This window comes from Telopea speciosissima, chromosome 2 (assembly GCF_018873765.1).
Source record: "Telopea speciosissima isolate NSW1024214 ecotype Mountain lineage chromosome 2, Tspe_v1, whole genome shotgun sequence".
Lineage (NCBI taxonomy): Eukaryota > Viridiplantae > Streptophyta > Magnoliopsida > Proteales > Proteaceae > Telopea > Telopea speciosissima.
The window spans coordinates 14,848,062-14,867,301 of NC_057917.1; the positions used below are offsets into that span (position 1 = coordinate 14,848,062).

Sequence of the window (19,240 nt, forward strand, 5' to 3'; positions counted from 1 at the left end):
GGGGGGAAACAATGCCACCCGCCGCCCCTGACATAGGGTTGCACAGAATGACCGCCGCATCCACTAGAACCCGAAACGATAGGGGTGCGGTGGTCATTTTGGATGCCCTTGTGTCAGGGCATAAGGGCAGGTGACGTTCTCTTTTCTTTTCTTTGTTTTTAATTATATGGTTGGATGTGGCTAATCCATTATAAATAACCAGCTCATTGGTGCAATTTACCAATGGTGTGGAGCAGCGCCTGAATCTTTTGAACACATTATTGTATTGCCTTTTGCTAGGGTTGTATCAAGTTGTATGGTTTGGTTTCAACCTTTTGAATGTAATTCATGTTGATGGAGTAGCTCAAATTCATAGATACATAGTGAATTGGTCATCAATCTCAGTACTTGGGAAGAAAATATCTAAGGATGTTGCATCACAATGTTCTTTCAATGCTTGGTACTGTGTTGTTCTCGTAATGATTTAATACTTGGAAGGAAAATGTAGACTCCGGTTGAGGTAATTGCTGCTGCTCGGGATGCTTGTATTGATTTTTTGTCAGCTGGCCAACGAGTTCCGGGTATTGGTCCAGCCTCGTCTTCCTTGTTGAATCCAATCTGGACTCCTCCTCATATTGGTTTCTTTAAGTTAAATTGTGATGACTCTTACAATCAAGGAAGTAATCGTGGTGTAGTTGGTTTCCTATTGCATGACCATCTAGGACAACCCTGTTTGGGGTATGTTCAAATCAGTAATGTTCTACTGGGTGAAGCAAAGCCTCTTAGAAGCTATATCTGAAGGTACTTATAAACTACTCTGGAAAGTGATAACAAGGAAATCATCTCATACTTGCAAGATTTGTCAAAGAACTCACCTTTGTCTGTTCGTCCAGTTATTGAGGATATTAGACATCTCTCTTATTATTTTGATGTCTGTCAGTTTTTCTATATTCCCAGGGCTACTAATGTTGTTACAGATTCACTTGCCAAGAGGGCTCAGTCTATTTACGGGTAAGACTATTTGGCCTAACTCCGATATTTGTTAGTCTATAGCGGTTGTTGCAGATGACTCGAGTGTAATCTGTGTTAATCAATAGATTACTTTTCTACCCCAAAAAAAAAAAAGTGGTGCCATTTCATATGGCTAAGAATGCAAAGGATGTTATTGTGTATTTTATATGCATTTGCATACGATGGTATTTTCATAATATCAGAATTTGAGTCACTTTCTTCACGTATTTTAGGTTAAAATTTGACCATTGAGATTGATACGAGGTCCTCCATCACATTCACTAATTCATGTACTGCTAAATGGCAAATAGTGAAGTGGTACGTTTCATTGGGCATAATGACACATAGAAAGACTCATCTTTTTTTTTTGGGGGGGGGTGTTTAAATATAAAGACTCATCACTATACTAGCAAAAATGCCACTTTGTGGCTAACTAGACAAGATTATATGCTCAGTCCATGTAATTTTGGCATGTGGTAGGTTGATTCCAGTAGTTGATTAAAATGAACTATGTCTGAATTGGCCATGCATCAAATTACAAACTTGAATTTAATCAAATTGCAAACTTGAATTTAATCAAATTGCCTCCCATGTATTTTTTTATCATTCGTATATTGGCATGTATTATCGCATGGTCCTCTCTACTAACAAAAAGAAAATCTTCCCATAGTCCTCTCATATAATTGGATCTCAAAGCTTTTATAGGTTATACTTGGTATCATTTATGTTTGGGAGTGTCTGAACGACACCTCTATAGGTGGTGTATTTAGAACTTGACATCTTCTTTTAATCGTTCTTTGTCTTATTTACAAAGATTTTTAAGATAAGGGTATAAAATAGTTTTTAAAAAGAATACGAAAGTGACATATCATTATGTCATTATCAAAAGGTGTCATTGTCATGCACAGTTTATAAGTACACATGTGAAATGACACTATTACCCTTATTGTAACAAAAATTTCATGTCATACCAAAAGGGCAAAAAAATAACGTTACAATTTAATTGACACCTTGAGAGGTGTAAATAAGAAAATTCCTTTATGTTTTTGTTTATCTTACACATTCAATTTTGTAGGTATTTGTTATCACTTATGGAACTTAATTCAATTTAAAATAAAGCAGAATAACACAAAAAACCATAATAAGCTCAAAACCCATTGTATTATGGCCAAAAATCATTTTTAGCCAACTCTATTTAGACTAAAATTTTGACAGATGAACTAATGAAACCTTAGGGGCTTCTTATCCACACACACTCACATAAAAAATATATATATTGAAAATTCCATGTGGTAGACTTTTTCCTTCGATGAAAAGAAAAAGCTTCATAAACTTAAAGAAATTGTACATCATGGTGAGGATCAGTACAAAAGTTCGTTATGGCTTTAAGAGCCAAACCTTGAACTTTACTATAAACAGGACTGTTGTTATCCCATTTAATATTATAGTAGTGAAGTTGTCAGTTGCATTTGTTAGTTCAAAAAAACTTTAACTAAGTTTCATGGTAAGCACAGTTGGTCTAAAGGTCTAAGGTAGGAGTATAGATCTTTGTCACTACACCAAATTTCAGCTAATTTGATGTTAGCTTTTTCAGCATGTTTCCATCTCTACAGAAGTCCATACAATTTTGCCTCTTTTGCATCACGAGTTGGGAGACAACCTGTAGATGGTAAAACACCCTGGCCAGCTAGCAAAATTGAAAAAACCCAACCAGTTAATCTTAGATGATGTTCATATATGCCTACGCACATTAAACCAGGTAGTTGAGGAACCGGGTTAGTAATCTGATGCAATTCAGTAGTGGGGTGTGTGAATTGTGGAAATGCAATTAGGGGGGTTACATTTGTTGGGGGATGGATATGTAAATCACAAAGCCTTTTTAGAGCATCCAGAATAACAAGCATGGGTCAGCCTTAGCCAAACCCTTAATTAATTTGTTTCATACATTCCACATGAAATAGCATTTAATTATAAAAACAAAGAGAACCAAAATAGAAGATTGTTTATGAAACACTTTTGATGAAAGGAGGAAGGCACACAGATGTGCAATTGAAGGACTAGAGAGAATCTCTGTTCTCAATCCGAGAGGGCCAGATGCCCAAATATGCTTAGTTCAATCACATGACAAAAAAAGATGCCAAATGGATTCATCACTACGGCCACCAAAAAGACATGTAGGCTTGACGGGCATCCATTTCATGAGAGTAGCTTTGACAGGCAGTTATGCATTTAAGAAACGCCAAAAGAACATTTTAAATTTCAGATGAATATTAAGTTTCCAAAAAAAATGCCACCATTTGATAAAAATGGTCCTAGATGAACAAGAGCATCAATAGCTTTGGCCTCAAGTTGAGTGAAAAACAAGCCATTTCTAGATAAGGTGCATCTCCATTGATCAGCAGCGTTTGAGATGTTGATCCTAACAATTTCATAAATGAAACTCCATCACTACAGATTACCAACGTCTGCCAAAGGATGAATGGACTGAAGCTCCAACCCTACATACCTCCGAAACGTCTGAATGAAGCCTCTATGGCAGCTTTGTTGTCGGGCCCTGATTGCCAACAAAAGATCCAGAGAAAAAGGATAAAGCTACGAGAATGAAATTCAATATCAGGCGGTATGGGAATGCGTGAACTCTTTCTTGGCTTGGTTACTCTTTCATTCCAAGGACATTGAGAAGGAGAAAATTGAACAAAACAAAGGTCATGAAGGCTAGAAGAAGTAGGCAAAAAATTGCTAAGAGCATTTAAGTCCCATGCATTGTTAGAGATCAAGCTCTTTACCTTAGATATATCAGGTGGAGGTTTGATTTCCTTTGGCATAGAATCCCCAGGAATGGAAGGAATCCAGGGGTCGTACCAGCAATAGGTATTGAGCCCATTAACTATTCGTGAGTAAGTCATATTCTTTAGGTTAGGTAATATGGTTGTAATACTATTCTAGGTCCAAAACCCTTTCTTAGACTTGGTCTTAGGGTCAAAAAGGGAAGCCCGAGGGAAATACTTGGCCTTAAAAAGTTTGGCCCAAAGTGATCCTTCTTCATTGAGAAGTCTCCAGTCTAGTTTGAGGATGAGGGCCTTATTGTGGACCTGGGACTTCCTAATGCCCATTCCTCCAGCAGAGGTCGGTTTGTAGATTTTATTCCAATCAATCAAATGTGCTTTTCTCCTAGAATTACAATCATCGTTCCAGAAATTCAGATATATGGGAATCAAGGGAATTACAAACTTTTAAGGAAACAGGAAACAAGACATTAAGAAAGATGAAGTAGAGGCTAAAACAGATTGAACTAATACTACGGCCAACATAAGATAATAAAGTAGATTTCCACAGAGAGAGTTTAGAGCTTACGCTCTTTACAATGCAATCCAACTCCTTACATTTAGATCTGAAGTGACATAATCTAATACCCAGGTAACGAGACTCTAAAGACATTTCTTTCATTTGAAGGAGCGCACAAAGACTCCTTCTACTTAAGTTATTCACATTTTTGCTAAAAAATATCTTACTCTTTGAAAAGTGAATTTCTTGACCTGAAAGGTCAGAGAAGAGGTCTAGAATTGATTTAATTGTGAGAAAGTCCTCATCATTAGCCCTGCAAAATATAAATGTGTCATCTGCAAATAGTAAGTGAGATAATACCAGGTGCATGTCTTGCAATCTTGATACCCTTGAACATTCCCAAGTCTCGGTAGGCAGCAAGAAGCCTAGTAAGAACCTCCATTGCAAGGAGGAAAAGATATGGGCTTAATGGGCATCCCTGTCAAAGTTCCCTTGATGGCTTAATTTTGAAAGAGAACAATGTTGTTGAGATGAGGGTATTAATAAGAGATACCCATATATCATTGAACCCTAGCAAAACAGAGTCCATTCAACTCTATCATATTCTTTGGCCATGCGGTAGACTTTAATGCCAACTAATAAATGTTATAATTTTGTATCATGAGGCATGATGGTAAAATGTATCATTAGCATTCGATTAGTCTAAGGCTAGGGTTGACCTGCCTACTTAACACTAACCCAATCCATATTTGTAATTTAAAATGTAATTGGATATTCAAACTAAAAACTAAAGTTCAAGTTAAAATCAAGCTCTTACCAAGCCAACAATCACCATAGTCCACAATACCTAGTAAAATACAACATTTCTACCCAAAAAAAAAGTAAAACACAACATAACATGTACGTAGGGAAAAACATCCCATGTGCAACTTACGTTTGGACACAAGACCACACAAAATGATCGCTCCCACCCCGTTGATGCCCTAGCATGTGTTTGCATTGGCCCCGTGCAGGGACCACACAACCTGATAACGATATTTTGCCCTAACATTTAGGAAAAAAGAAGGTTGTTTGGTCATGCCCCTCATGCCCATACACATGGGTGGCGAAATGACCACCCCACCCCCTATATTGGATGCTTGGGCAAATGCTCCCATTGGTCCCCGTGTGGACGCAGGGGCCACGCCACCAAGTAGCATTCTCTCTCCCTAACATTTATTATAAAATTCTCATTTGACCGTGGATGTGGGAAAACTTAGTCCTTTATTATATTATCAATATTGAAAAAAAAAAAATATTGAAATTCAAACAAACAAACAAACCAGGTTGACTTGTTGAACTTTTAATTACTAAACCTGGACCTAACCTAATATTACATTCAAACAATATATTATTGTATAGACTTGAATATGGGTTAGGATATTTTGGATTTACCCAATATTAATAAAGTCTGCCAAGATTGGTACGATTGGTTTTATAAAAAAATTTGCTCCCTGATCTATAGGGTCTAATTCTTTTTTTTTTTAAAATTCCCGATAAGAGTTCTAATGATCTTTTCATCCCTCCTTAATGTACACATAGAAAATAAGTTTTGGAATTGCCTTTTTCGGGCTAGGCTAGGTTCAGTTGAGCCCATACGAGCTGGGCTATGTTTGGGATTTCATAACCCCGATGTTGGGCTAGATTAGTCTAGGTTATGACTGGGGATGGTTGATATCGGGTTAGGTTAGCCTAGACAACATGGGCAACGTGATTTAAAAAAATGGGAAAGGGTCTCCCAAACGGTCAATGTGAGAAGGAATCTACACACTACCACCAATCAATGGTTTGAAGAAGGTATCATTCATGTGAATCTTACATTTTAAGATAGATAAAAATACAATAAAAACATGTGTGGGGTCCTCCGTTTTTATGAGATGGCAAGGGTAAGAAACTGCACACGAACAATGTATGGATCTTTTCCATAAAAAACAAGTCGTTGAAGTTTCTTGGTCTATACAAACTATATAACTTTATGTGGTTTTTACACACTACCTGCTACAGGGTTGGCAGATTGAATGAGTTTTAAATTTTGTAGACTAAGTAATCCCCACAATCCTCTATTTTTATGTCAATTTTTAATTCAAATGGAATATGTCAAATGACAAAACAAAACATTGAAAAAACATATGGTATTATCAATAGGGTTTACCGACCACCTTTGGTGTATAAACATACATGGGGAGTAAATAATTAAATTTGAGGTTGAAATTTGCTATATGCTCAACCTAATTTCCTACATATCCAATTAAAATTGCGGCATTATGATTCCCTGCGGCACAACTAAGTATGCAGACCAAGTAATTTACTCAGCCTGGACAAGAACCTTTCACCAAAATTATATTTAAATTTATTTAAGGAGAGGGATAAGCACACTATCCTTGTGCGATAAGTTAGTGAGAGAAACTAATGGGGGTATCATATAGGAGGGATATGAGAGTCATTTAAAAAAGGAAGAGTGAGATAGACACAATGGGTGCTAGATTACGGTATACCAAGAGTATGCCTAACATTTTCCATTTATGAATTAAAAAAAGGGAAAAAGGTTGCCATCTCCCTTAAAAGAAAAAATGCTAGTCCGAATCAGTTGGAATCGATAATCCGATTATTTTGAATTCTATAAGCATACCCTTAATAGTGGAGGACACGATGAATCTTACATTGCATAAATGAATACATTGATGTTATCAATTAGGTGAGGATACAACCATTGACCCCTTCTCTAGTGTAAAATTTTTGTTTTTGATTTCTTCATTAAAATTAAATTGTTCTCTTAATTAAAAAAAGTCAGAAAATGGGCAATGTTGGACAAAAAAAGGAGAGAAATGAGAGAGAATAAAAAAATACATTAGATTATTTTATTACATACTAAAATAATAAAAAAAAAAAAACTAAAATTGATAGCTGTTAAGAATTCATAACAATGGGAATCTTTTTTAAGGATATGTGGCAGCTTATTAGTGTACAAGGAGAGCACACTACCAAGTAAATAATTGGAAGAAAAACATTAAGATTGCGTTTGGTATGCATTTCCAATACAGATCTTCTATGGTGCCCTGCACGTAGCGGCCTGTGCGGCCCAGACAGAGTGCCGCACGCAATGTCTGACTTATCCCTGCTCGGGCAAGGCGCTCAGGCAGGGGTAAGGTGGACATTGCAGGCGGCGCTCTGTCTGGGCTGCACAGGCCGCTTGTCGAACCAATCTATTGAAGAGAGAGAGAGAGAGAGATGGATGCAAATTAGGTAAGTAGCTTCCAACGATGGTGTTTCCTAGTTGGGCTCCCTTTTGCAAAGAAGTAAGAAGAAAACGAATAATATGTAGTTCTCACTTCGTTGTGTGATTTGAAAAGAAAAAAAAACTAATAATCTAATATGAGGAGAAGGTTGCCGAATTCGGTTCCTTTGCACGTACCAACAGGTGAACGTACATGCAAGAGCCAATCACATTTTAATTTTGTTTCCATAAAACCCCCTCATTCCCTTGTAAATTGCAAAAGTAGGACAAGTGGTTGGCTCTCACATGTACATTCACCTGTTGATATGTGCAAATGATCCATTTTCAAGGTTGTCGGCTTGTCGGTAATAGAAAAAAGCACCTAGCAGCAATACAATGTACAAGGAGAGTAATTACTCTATTTGTACAAGAAGCTGATTCAGACTCGCATTTGCAAGGGTGTGGAGACGGATCTTTATCCTCTCAATTACATTGCCCGTACTTGACTCAAGTACATCTAACAGAGGAGGTAGAAATGACTATCCTATCCCCTGCCCGAACACACTGCCCGAGGTGAGGTCCACCTCCCTCTATTAGATGTACTTGACGATCAAGTACGGACAGTGTAATTGAGAGGATAAAAATTCGATGGAGACTGGAGAGTGGAGGCCAAGGAGAGAGAGATGAGAGAGGTAGTGGTTTTAGATTTTTTTTTTTGTAAATTATATAAATGTTCTAATTCTCATCCAATCCCAAAAAATGGTGTCAAGCGTAGAATTAATTTGATTCCTATCGATTAATTCACTCGATTTAATACAGAATTAGAATCCAGAATCGGAATAAGAATTGAAATCAAAATCAGAAGGTAGATTCGGATTTCAGACCCAATTCTGATTCCCATAACCTTGCCAAGGATGGATAAAGTGGATAATGCGGGTAGTTCGATCCCTAATTTCGAGTGAGGCATTGGTACGAGCAAGCAAGCGGCTTCAGGATCTTAAATACAAAGATCCAGAGCATGGTTCTGAATCTTGGATTGGATCGGTCGATATTGACCGGATTGGATCGGTATCGGTCGAGGCCGATCCCAAGATTAGAGCGATACAACAAGGTTTGATTGGATCGTTCCTTGGATCGGTCGATTCGATCCAATTGAATTTTTTTAAAATTTTTTTAATAGAAAATTACACTATCACCCCCTGAGGTTTATGCTAAATACAGTGCAACCCCTTTTGTTTACAAAATATACACCTCAACCCCTTGAATTTAAGGTATTTGTTACATTCAGCCTCACTCCGTTAGAGCATTCCCGTTAGACGTTAGTTACCGATGTGTTAACCATTGATGCCTTAAAATGACAACTATACCCTTAATGGATTGTGAGCTTACCAATTTGCCCATAGGGTAGCCCAAACTTCACAGCCCCTTCCTCAGGCCATCTTCAAGCCCAACACCGACGACCTGCCTCAGGTTCTTGCTGTAGCGATCTGCTGAGGTCATCACCGACGACCTATGATGAACTCAGAAGAAGGCATACGGACAATGGCTTGGTACTCTGCTTCGGGGATTCCAAGATGCTCACTTTCTATGTCCATTAGCTTCATCTCAAAACCTGCAATCTTATCTTGATTTAGGCTTTCGAACATGACAGTAACAGTGTCGCTGCCGTCATCGGCCTTAAGAGTGACGATATCTTCGTTTCCGGCACACTTGAGCATCTTGGACATGTTGTTGAGGTTCATCCCCATGGACAGATTCCAGTCGCAACGGTAGTGGTCGAAGCCCTCAAATCTCAGGAGGAGAGCTACTAGAGCAACGTGGCTGGAATCCATGGCCTGGACCGGTGGCCGAGCAGTCGAAGTTAGCATCGGTCACCAGGTCCTTGATCACTACCAGCGCCTTCTTAAACAGACTCCCCTGCACAAGCCTCAGTTCCAACATCTTCGAACTTCTTCTCTGCTCACCACACCTCTTCAAGTCCTTTTTTTTTTTTTTTTAAAGACAGTAATCTAACAATATATTATCAAAGATCATTTAAGAATAACCAATAACATGATCTCCGAAAAAGCAAATATCCAAAAACAAGCATGGCAGAGGACAAGAAATCAGTCGCAACAACTCAACCAATATATTCCACCTTGAAATTCAGAATAAACAGAGTCAAGATTTAACAGACTTAAGACTGAAATCAGTGTTCTATTGCTGCTTCATCAGTTGCTGTAGGAGGAGACAAGAATACACCCAGCCGTTCAACTTCTCTAGTGTTTCTTGCTGAAACCTTCAAGACCCTGAAACTGCAAATCCATCCGTCTACTAGAGCCAATATTTTTACAGTCAAATACACTCCTTATAGTCTCCCTTCGATGGTAATATGAATTCAATCTATTGGCTAGGTTTGTCTATACCTTTGAGTTTTTAATTTTGGACTTAACTTCCTATTTCTGAATTCAATCTATTGGTTGAATTCCTTGATATTCCCCCCCTTCTCACAAGCCTCCCACCAGGGTTTTGAAGACCCTCGTCTGGTTGGATTTGGTGGCATAGCTATGCCGCTTCCGATAAGTGAGTCTGAACCATTTTCAAGAAGTGGGAAGAAAGTTGCAGCGGTGGTGGGGCGGTGGTTGAAGAAGAAGAAGAAGAAGAAAGATGAAGAAAGAAGGGGAAGAAATAGTGGTGGGTCCCATTTTTTTATGTTAGAAAAATAAAAAATGCCATTTAAATTTTATATTTAACACCGTCCACTTAAAGGTGTTGGGTGTATATTTTAAAAATACAGGGGATCGTACTGTATTTAGTATAAACGTCAGGGGATGGTAGTGTAATTTTCCCTTTTTTTTTAAATTTTTAGGATTGTCTTTTTAAATTTTTTATATTATCTTGACTAATATTGATCAATACTGACCGATACCAACCGATATTAATCGATCAACTTCGGATAATATCGGCCGATCCGATCTTGAAATCAAAATATCCACCAACTTTGGTCGATACATGACCCGATCCATAAAAAACGATTTTGGGGGTGTTTTGACCGATTTGTACCGATTCGAAAAGGTTTTGGCAATGACCGATACTGAGTTCGATACCTAGATTTTGAACCTTGATACAGAGACATTAGTAAAAGCCTAACGTGGTCTTCTCCACAACTTCTAAAATGGGTAAATTTTTTTGGGCAAGAGATTGCTCTTTGGTTGTGTAGCGCTTGCACGGTCAATAAGAGCGTGTGTAGAAGCATCTGACTAAATGGGATTTTTTAGTTCACAAGGGGTTGAGCGATAATTTCATGCAATCTTGTGTCTAAATCCAGGAACAATGCGACCAATTAGTGTAGAAAAAACATAGGCATGCTGTTCGTATACCACAAGTTAACACTCTTTCTATACCTCTCTCTTTCTTTCCCATTTGAAATGACCCTTGCCCCTTTTACTATACGATGTTTTGTCTCATGTTCCCTTTGGTGCCACACCTGCTAGCTTTGCTGCATGAAATGCGAGTCTTTTGTTTATGATGTACGAAAACAGCTGACAACCATTCAGATGAAATCCACTCGGTGGGACCCACATGGAGTAGATTCCATCTGAACGACTGTGAGTTGTTCTCGTACGTGAACGTGAGCCCAACTCCCCCTAGCTTTGCCGCACGGTGAGCCTAACCCTTTTTTTCCCCCTTTTTTATGAAACATTTCTAATAGAGTTGAAACATCTTCAGATTGGTTAAACTGAACAAGTTTTATGGACTTGTACCAAAAAAAAAAAAAACAACAAGTTTTATGGACTGACCGGACGTGGATTTCAATCAGACCTTTATCTGCTCCATTTCTTGGATAGATCCATTTTTCCAAGTTTCTCTAATAGAGGAGGCAAAAATGACTACCCTAACCCTATCTGAAGTTCTGAACACATTGCCCGGATGGGGTCCATCCCCCTATATTAATGGAGCTGACAAAAAATGGAATAGACAGGAAATGGAGCAGATAAAAACACACTTCAAACCTTAACGACTGGCTTAAAAAAAAACTTAGAAAAAAACCACCGAAACAGGAACTGGAGCAGATAAAAGATACGATCCAAAAAAAAAAAAAAATTTCGATCCGATAAAACACGATACGTTATAAACAAAAGACTCGCGTTTCGTGGGCGCAAATATTCGATATCTTTCAAACGGACGAGACGGGACAAAGACATACATCTAATTAGCCGTTGTTCGCCTACTAGGCTCATATCGGCCACGGATCTCTCCAGTCACTTGACACAGTTGCTGAAACAAAGAAGAGGAGAGTGTGGGACGTGGGACAACGTAGCCACGTTTCTATTTACCTGTACTTTTAAGTGACTGGTGAGAATTTACGCTGACATTTTGTCTGTTGTGGTCGTATCAGTTTTCACTATTCTGACTTCGCGTCGGAAACACTTCTCTTTCCCATTATTACTGTCTCCCCTTCCCATCCAATCCGGCAGGTCTTACTCCTCGCCATGTCTTGCTCCGGAAAACCAGCTGCTCATCTCAAGCCCTAGATTTGCAGAAACTTTGACCTTGGATTCTTTGGTTCCTCAGCTCAGAAAGCGCTCGAAATGCCGTCATGATCAATTGTACTGTTTATTTGCTGCAGATCTTCGACAATTGGATTGCTTCTCCGAGCATAGCATCATCTTTGATCGTTTTACATTGCTGAAACTCCCGGATTCCACCAATCATCTAACGAGGTATTCGATGTAATAAGAAATCGAGGATCTACACAAGCAATGCTATGGTTAATCTCTGCCGGAATCACTTTATTTCGGTCTTCTTTCACTTGTGCATTCTGCTCCACGTACTGTCCATTGTTTTCGAGTGTTTTCCCTAGAAATTGCATTTCTCGGGGTTATCCGCAATCGAAATGAGCACAAAGAGGGTTAATACCTGTTGGGTGCCCTCTATCCTCATCCTCATTGTCATTCTTTTGAGTTTTTCGCCGTGCGTTCAGTGCCAAGACGATGGAGATTACACTCAAGCGGACAATCCTGCGGTCCTTCCACTCCTCACGAACCTACTCTACAGTCAAATGTCCAATCTTACAGTTATATTTAGCGGGGAGATCAGCAAACAATTGGGATTCTGCATAAAGGATCCGTACGTTATTCTAATCCCCCACCCTTTTTAATTAAGGAAAAAAAAGGAGCTTAGTTCATTTATCATTTTCTTTTCTATTAATTGCTAGCGTATTTGTGTCCCAGAGTTTGAATGTGTTTAGCTGTTGATCAGGGAAACGGATTTGAATGGGGCGTTCAATTTCTCTTCGAATACGGCATTCTTGTCAAATTGCCTTAGGGAAACAAAAGGTAGAAGCTTCTCCGTTTGCTAAGATTTTTTTTAAAATATATAAATATTGCGTCAATTCTGGATTTATTTGCCGCATATATTGATGCAATTGAATTTTTGTTCATTAATACATCGTGGAACATGCAATGTCCTTCTTTTCTTTTTTGGTTAGCTATCAGAAAAGAGAACTAAAAACCAACTTCGATATCTTCTTTAGATGTCCTAGCGAAGGCAGCACAGTTACAAGATCCATCGATATATCTGACTGTAAAGACATCGTGATGACTTCTACATTAATCACTACTCTCAAAATAGGGACTAAAAACCAACTTCGATATGTTCTTTAGATGTCCTCTTGGATTATGTTCTTATCATAACTCATGCTAATCTTCTAGGCAGCCCCATTTTCAAGAATTTTCTACATCCCTCCCAAACTGAATATTACCTGTCCAGATCCATAATGACAAACCCCGCCACCCCCCCCCCCCCAAAAAAAAAAAAAAAAAAAAAAATTCCCATCTACTGTCAATCCACCCAATCACTCTGTTAAAAGCCAGATAAGCCTGCTGCATCATCACTTCGGATACTCCAATTTCAAATTCTACAGAGTCAACAATGATTCCTTCACATGACTACTCAAATGGGTTCAGCATGAGAGATTACCGAGTCCTTTTAGTGCTTATTATGGGTGAGGAATTGAGTATACTGTCACTCCCTCGCCATGAGAAATCCATCTCTGTTCTCACTTGTATGGAAAGTGCTAACATTTGAATGCGTCAGCTTACCCTTTATTTTCTGTTCCTAGCAGCTAGTTCAGAGAATTTTTTTTTTAACATTGCTTGCAACTCATTTGCTAACCTATTTTCTGCCTCTGCTTCCACACTGTACCTTTGCCTTGGTTTCAATCTCTTCTTCTGACAAAGCTTCTAAGGTGGTTTCAACCTCTTCCTTGTTATCTTTGTTACTTAGTTGCTTCTTTGAAGAGGCTTCATCAGCTGCACTAACTGTGATGCTTATTGATTCTCTTCCAATAGTTCCCTCTCTGTGGTTGTCTCTCTAGGGCGAATGGTGTACCTCCAATGGAATCAAACTCTACTTCTATTTGATCCAGTTATTCTGTGCCTCTTGTTCCCCTTCTTGCGTATTTAGCCGGGGTTGGTTGATTTAGCCTTGTTTTTGTCTGTATTCTTCCCTCACCCTAGCTATTGGAGTCTATGAGTTCTGTTACACTTCCAACACCCAACCTTCTTCTCCTTCCTTTCTCCCCTCCTTCTTAGTTCCTTATTCTACCCTTCTTTGTGTTGTTCTTGCTGGGGTTCCACACGGAAGGCGGAAGCAATAATCCCACATCGGATGTGAATAGCCCAATTTGGATGAGTTCTACCCAAGTCCGTAAAAAATGGTATTAGAGCGAGTTTGATAGATCGTTGCAAGGTGTGCACGGAGATCTGAGAAAAGGCAGTGCGCAAGGAGAGCGAAGGAAGGAGGTTTCTGAAGTGTAGATTGAAAGTTCGATTTGGAAACCTGATTTTGGAAAGAGAAGAGAAGACTTTACTGTAATTCTGACCTTGATTTTCATGCAAAATAGAGCCGCTTCACTGAGGCATTATCCAAAAATAATTGGGGAAGAGTAAGAAGACCTATGCTGTGTTATCTGTACGGTAGTTTCATGATACATAAAATTTGGAAAAAAAAATTCAACGTCTAGAGGTGTCACAATTCAAAAGTCACGACCCAAGGTGTGAGAGGAGAGTTGAGAAGAAGAAAGTGGGTGACACGCATATCAAGGGAGAGGGAGGAGTTACGGTAAAAAAGAGAAAAGGTGAGTATTCCTTGAATTTTAAGAAAGGTGCCTTGTATGATTCATTTAGGAAAAAAGAAAAAAAGGAAAAGTGAAGGTGCGTCTGTAAAGGAGGAGAAAAGAAAAGTTATTTTTTCAAAGCCGATATCGTATGGGATTGGTTTTGTATGAAAAATCTGATTTCGTATAGAGAGTGTGGTATAGAGGTTAGGTGTTTCTAAGGCTTTTCGACGTTCTGGACATAGTGGAACGAATGGATCGGACAAATTCCGCTTCGTTGGTATAGATCGTGTGGGTTCATGCAAAGATCAACAGTAATCAGGTACTTTGAGGTTGATGACGGGCACGCCTGGCACATATGAGGTAAATTGGATGGTGGTGAAGGGTTTCAAGCTCCTCCATTGAACGCTTTAATGGCTTATGGCTTCATTTTGTGGCAACAACGGGTGGAGAATATTCTTACGTAGGAGGAGACAATCAAGGCTCTCAGGAAGAAATCAGAAAAGCCAGAGAAGATAAAGCTGGAGAGTTGATACAAGTCCAAGTCGTTGACAAATCAGCTGTTTTTAAGGAATAGTTATGATCTTCGGTTGTCAGAGGGAGGGAAGTTTGAGGTGCACTTGGATGAGTTCAATAGAATATTAGCGAAATTGTCGGCTCTTAATGTGAAGATCAAAGAGGAGGATAAGACATTTCTCCTATTGGCATTACTACCTCTTTCATTTGATCACATTGTGACTATACTATTGTTTGGTAAGGATGCTCTCAAACTTGACGAGGTTATTATTGCTTTGTTGATTAATGAGATACGACGGAAAAATAGCGGTGAGGGGGTGACAAGGGAGGGTAGTGCCTTGGTTGCAGGTGGTGGTCAGGGTAGAGGTAGATCGAATAAGAGTTTGGAGGAGTTCATCAAGTACAAGGGTCGCTCGGAGTCTAAAGGTCGCAAAATAACTTGTTATTACTGCGAGGAAGGTCATATAATGAAGAATTGTACAAAGCGTAAGGAGGATAAAAAAGAGGAGGAGAAGAAAGATAAATCATCCAATGCTGGTGTCGTGGAAGGGTCCTGTAGTGATGATGAAGATATCCTTCTTACTACTTCATCAGGTACAGAAACTTTAGATTGGATTTTAGATTATGGTTCATTTCATGTGTTTAGTTACCGATCAGTTTGCTACATATCTAGCATGTGAGAGTGGTACTGTCAAAATGGCAAATAATGTGAAAAGCAAGGTTGTCGGGATTGGGACTGTACGGATTTGCATGTTTAATGGATTGTGCAAACTTTGACTGGGGTGAGGAATGTGCCAGATCTAAGGAAAAATCTGATTTTATTGGGAACATTGGATTCGAGAGGTTTCAAATGCTCATTTGAAGGTGGAGTTCTTAGGGTTTTAAGAAGTGCCAAGGTTGTGGTAGAGCCAGGGTGTTGCAACCTAGTATGCCTCCGAGGATGAAGTCGGGGAAGATCTCGGTTGGCTCTCGCGTGGAGGGGGAAATGAGTAAGATCTCAGTTGCTGCTTTGTGGAGGGTGAGATTTTTGGGGTTCCTTGCGGAAGGCTGAAGCAATAATCCCACATAGGATGTGAATAGCCCAATGTGGGGACTTACAAGTATTTGGGCACCCTCTCCTCAATAGCTAGCTTTTGAGGATGAGTTCTACCCAAGTCCCTAACAGTTCTTCTCCCCTTTAAACCCCTAATTTCCTTTTCTTCTGAAGTAATTATTGTTATGAGATATTCTGAGTTAAAGAAATTTCAAGACACTATGCACAACCATCTCTTCCTTAATGTCAGCGCTTCCTAAATGGGTGTTTGGAGCCAATGAATCCAAACTCTGGCCACTGGCCCAACTCTGGCTCTTCACGGCCTACTTGTTCTACTTGGGCATGAAGGCTCGCTAACTTACTTGTCAAGGTACTAAAACTCGGGTCTCGGTACCAACTCGGCTCTTGGAAAAACCGAGACGAGTCGAGATCTCGCCAACTTTGGGTCAACCCGAGATCTGGACCCGAGATCCGAGATGTCGTCGAGATCTCACCGAGATATGTCTAGTTTTGTCCAGTTAGGTAAGGTATTTAAGTGGTAGGTGGGTTAAAATAATGGGTCGAAACCGAGATCCGAGATCTCGCTGAGATATTGCACTTTTGAGACTCGCAAGCAGTCTCGTCTCGGCTTTTCCAAAACCGAGAAACTCGGCGAGATCTCGTGAGTTCTCGAACTATGTTACTTGTATATCATTTTGTCAGTCCTATCACCTAATTGTTTGGAGATTAAAAATTGGATATCTTATATTATTAGAATTTGAATGCCAGAAATTTTGCCAACCCCATTAATGAGTTCGTGCAACAATAAGTCGACTTGTCGGAAGAGCCTCCAATCAAAAGGTGTTACCTTTTTTTGTTTTCCATTCATCTATGATGCTCTCTCTATCAGCAATTTGCATTTCCCTCTACTTCGCCATCCATCCTCTCTAGGCTTCCCTCCCTATACCCTCTGTTTGCTTCTCTACCATCTGAGCTTGTTTCTGTGCCATCCATCCTCTATGTTGTTGTGAAATGAACCTTTGATGTGTTCCTAGTGCTTTCTGATTCTCCTCTCTTGTTCATTCCCTTCTAGTTTTCATTGCATGTTTTCCTCAGCATTTCTGTTATCTGAAATATCTTCCCTTCTCTGCATTAATGAGATTATGTTGATTCTCTACCAGCAACCCTCTATTTCTGCCCTTAAACATTGCTATTCCATCTTGACCTTGGCAGGTGCTCAGCCCAGGTGCAATATTGTCAATTGAGTCTAGCGTGACCTAGCTACTGCCACCCTAACTATAGAGTATAGACCCATTCTCTCCCAAACCAATTTGATGTTCGATGGAACAATGTCAAGAAACCAACATGTAATCATAATTCTAACCTTCTCCAACGAATCTTCTGGCATATTCAGTTTTGTCCAAACTTGACATTATGCCCTCAAAAGTTGTAGAAATCCAAGTGAACAAACTCTTCTGGTTGTCTAATTAATTTAAATTGGAGTGCTAACCTTGGTGCAACGGTAAGGTTGCTCCATTTCGATCAAGTGGTCACGGGTTCGAGTCTCTGGAAACAGCCTCTCCGCAAAGCGGCCGCGAAGCGGAGGGTACATTATGACCTTCCCTAGACCCTGTAGTGGCAGGAGCCTCGTGCACTGGGTACACCTTTTTTTTTGGAGTGCTAAAGCCCTTGTTCCCAGCTGTCCTCTACTAAGCCATTATTCCACCTGTATTGTGGAGGATTCAATATCTTTAAGATCCCTGATAGCTCAATTTTTTTTTGGGGTGAATAAGAAATTCATTACCAAAGAAGAGAAAAGAAAATACAACAAGAAACAAAACCCAGCCTTTACAAAGGGGGGGGTGTCACACCCCATCCGGACTAACTTGGATTATGTGACTGAATGTCCACAGACATTCCCAAAACCACCAAGATCTCAGTTTTGTGGCCTACCTCACAGTTACAAGCCATAATGATCAATAAAGAAATCAGAGAATGCAACGGAAGATCAAAATACTATTATAAACGTCAGTAACAAAGTATTAAATGATAACATAAGTAGATACCTAATCATACTATTGATCTAAGCATGGTTTAAAGTATCGACCGATACAATACGATACATACCGATACGTCTCTGTTTTTTTTTTAAATGAATTGTCTCGAAGTGTATCTAAATGTATCGACCGATACGATACAATATGACCGATATGTCCAGTAAAGGGTTCTGTGGGTGGTTTAATATGTATTGATATGTATCGGTCAATACGGCTCGATACATACCGATATATTACCGATACGTACTGACACATAACCGATATGTACCGATACATACTGATACGTACCGATACCATTGATACATTCCATAAAAAAGCCATTTTCATTCACAGTCTTAGTACTAAATCTCGTTTCGTTTCGGTGTTTCAGCCTGACCGAAAATTCCGAGAGTCCAAATTTCGTCGAAATATGTATTTTTCTGTGGGTGTAAAATGCAAAAAATGACCGAGATTTCCGAAACGAGATGACCGAAATTACCGAGATTTTCGATCGAAATTTTTCGGTGAAATTTCCGAAATATTCGAAATATTGCATTTTTCAATTCGATGTTGCATTTCGTTTCGACTCGACCGAGATACTCGAAATTATCGAAATCTCGACCGAGACGAAACGAGTTTTAGTATAATGCTCACAGACTCAATACAACTCCTAATCTAACAAAAAATGAAGGAAAACTCTCAAGCAAGAGTAGAAAATCTTGCATTTAAGAAACCTCATCTATTATAACAATTTCAATTTAATGCACTTGTTTGCATGGTATAAAATCTCGCGAAATATCGGCGATATATCGCCATATTTCGTGAATCTTGACATGTCCGAGATACGAAACACTTCCGAAACATAAAAATACAATATCTCGTCGATATATCGTGATATATCGACGATATATTGGGGATCTCACGATATATCGCGAGATATTGTAAAAGTGACAAATAATGTCACACTAAGGGCCTTATAATTCCATATTTCGCAGCTCTTGGTTGATATTTCGACCAAGAGCTGCTGAAAATCCAATTTTCTCTCTTCT

The 19,240-nt window shown here is 39.2% G+C and overlaps 1 protein-coding gene and 1 pseudogene across 3 annotated transcripts in view; one reads left to right on the plus strand and one right to left on the minus strand.

The window, feature by feature from the left end:
• Positions 1–9,027: 9,027 nt before the first annotated feature.
• On the minus strand, positions 9,028–9,507 carry LOC122650482 (annotated as a pseudogene).
• Positions 9,508–11,937: 2,430 nt separating this feature from the next.
• Positions 11,938–19,240, plus strand: part of LOC122651698 (ABC transporter G family member 28-like) — a 97,567-nt gene continuing 90,264 nt past the window's right edge. For all 3 annotated transcript variants that reach the window (XM_043845192.1, XM_043845194.1, XM_043845195.1), the window contains exons 1-2: positions 11,938–12,637; positions 12,770–12,846. In XM_043845192.1, the coding sequence (XP_043701127.1) occupies positions 12,405–12,637; positions 12,770–12,846 (310 nt within the window). In that variant the 5' untranslated portion in view covers positions 11,938–12,404. The remainder of the gene's footprint in view (positions 12,638–12,769; positions 12,847–19,240) is intronic.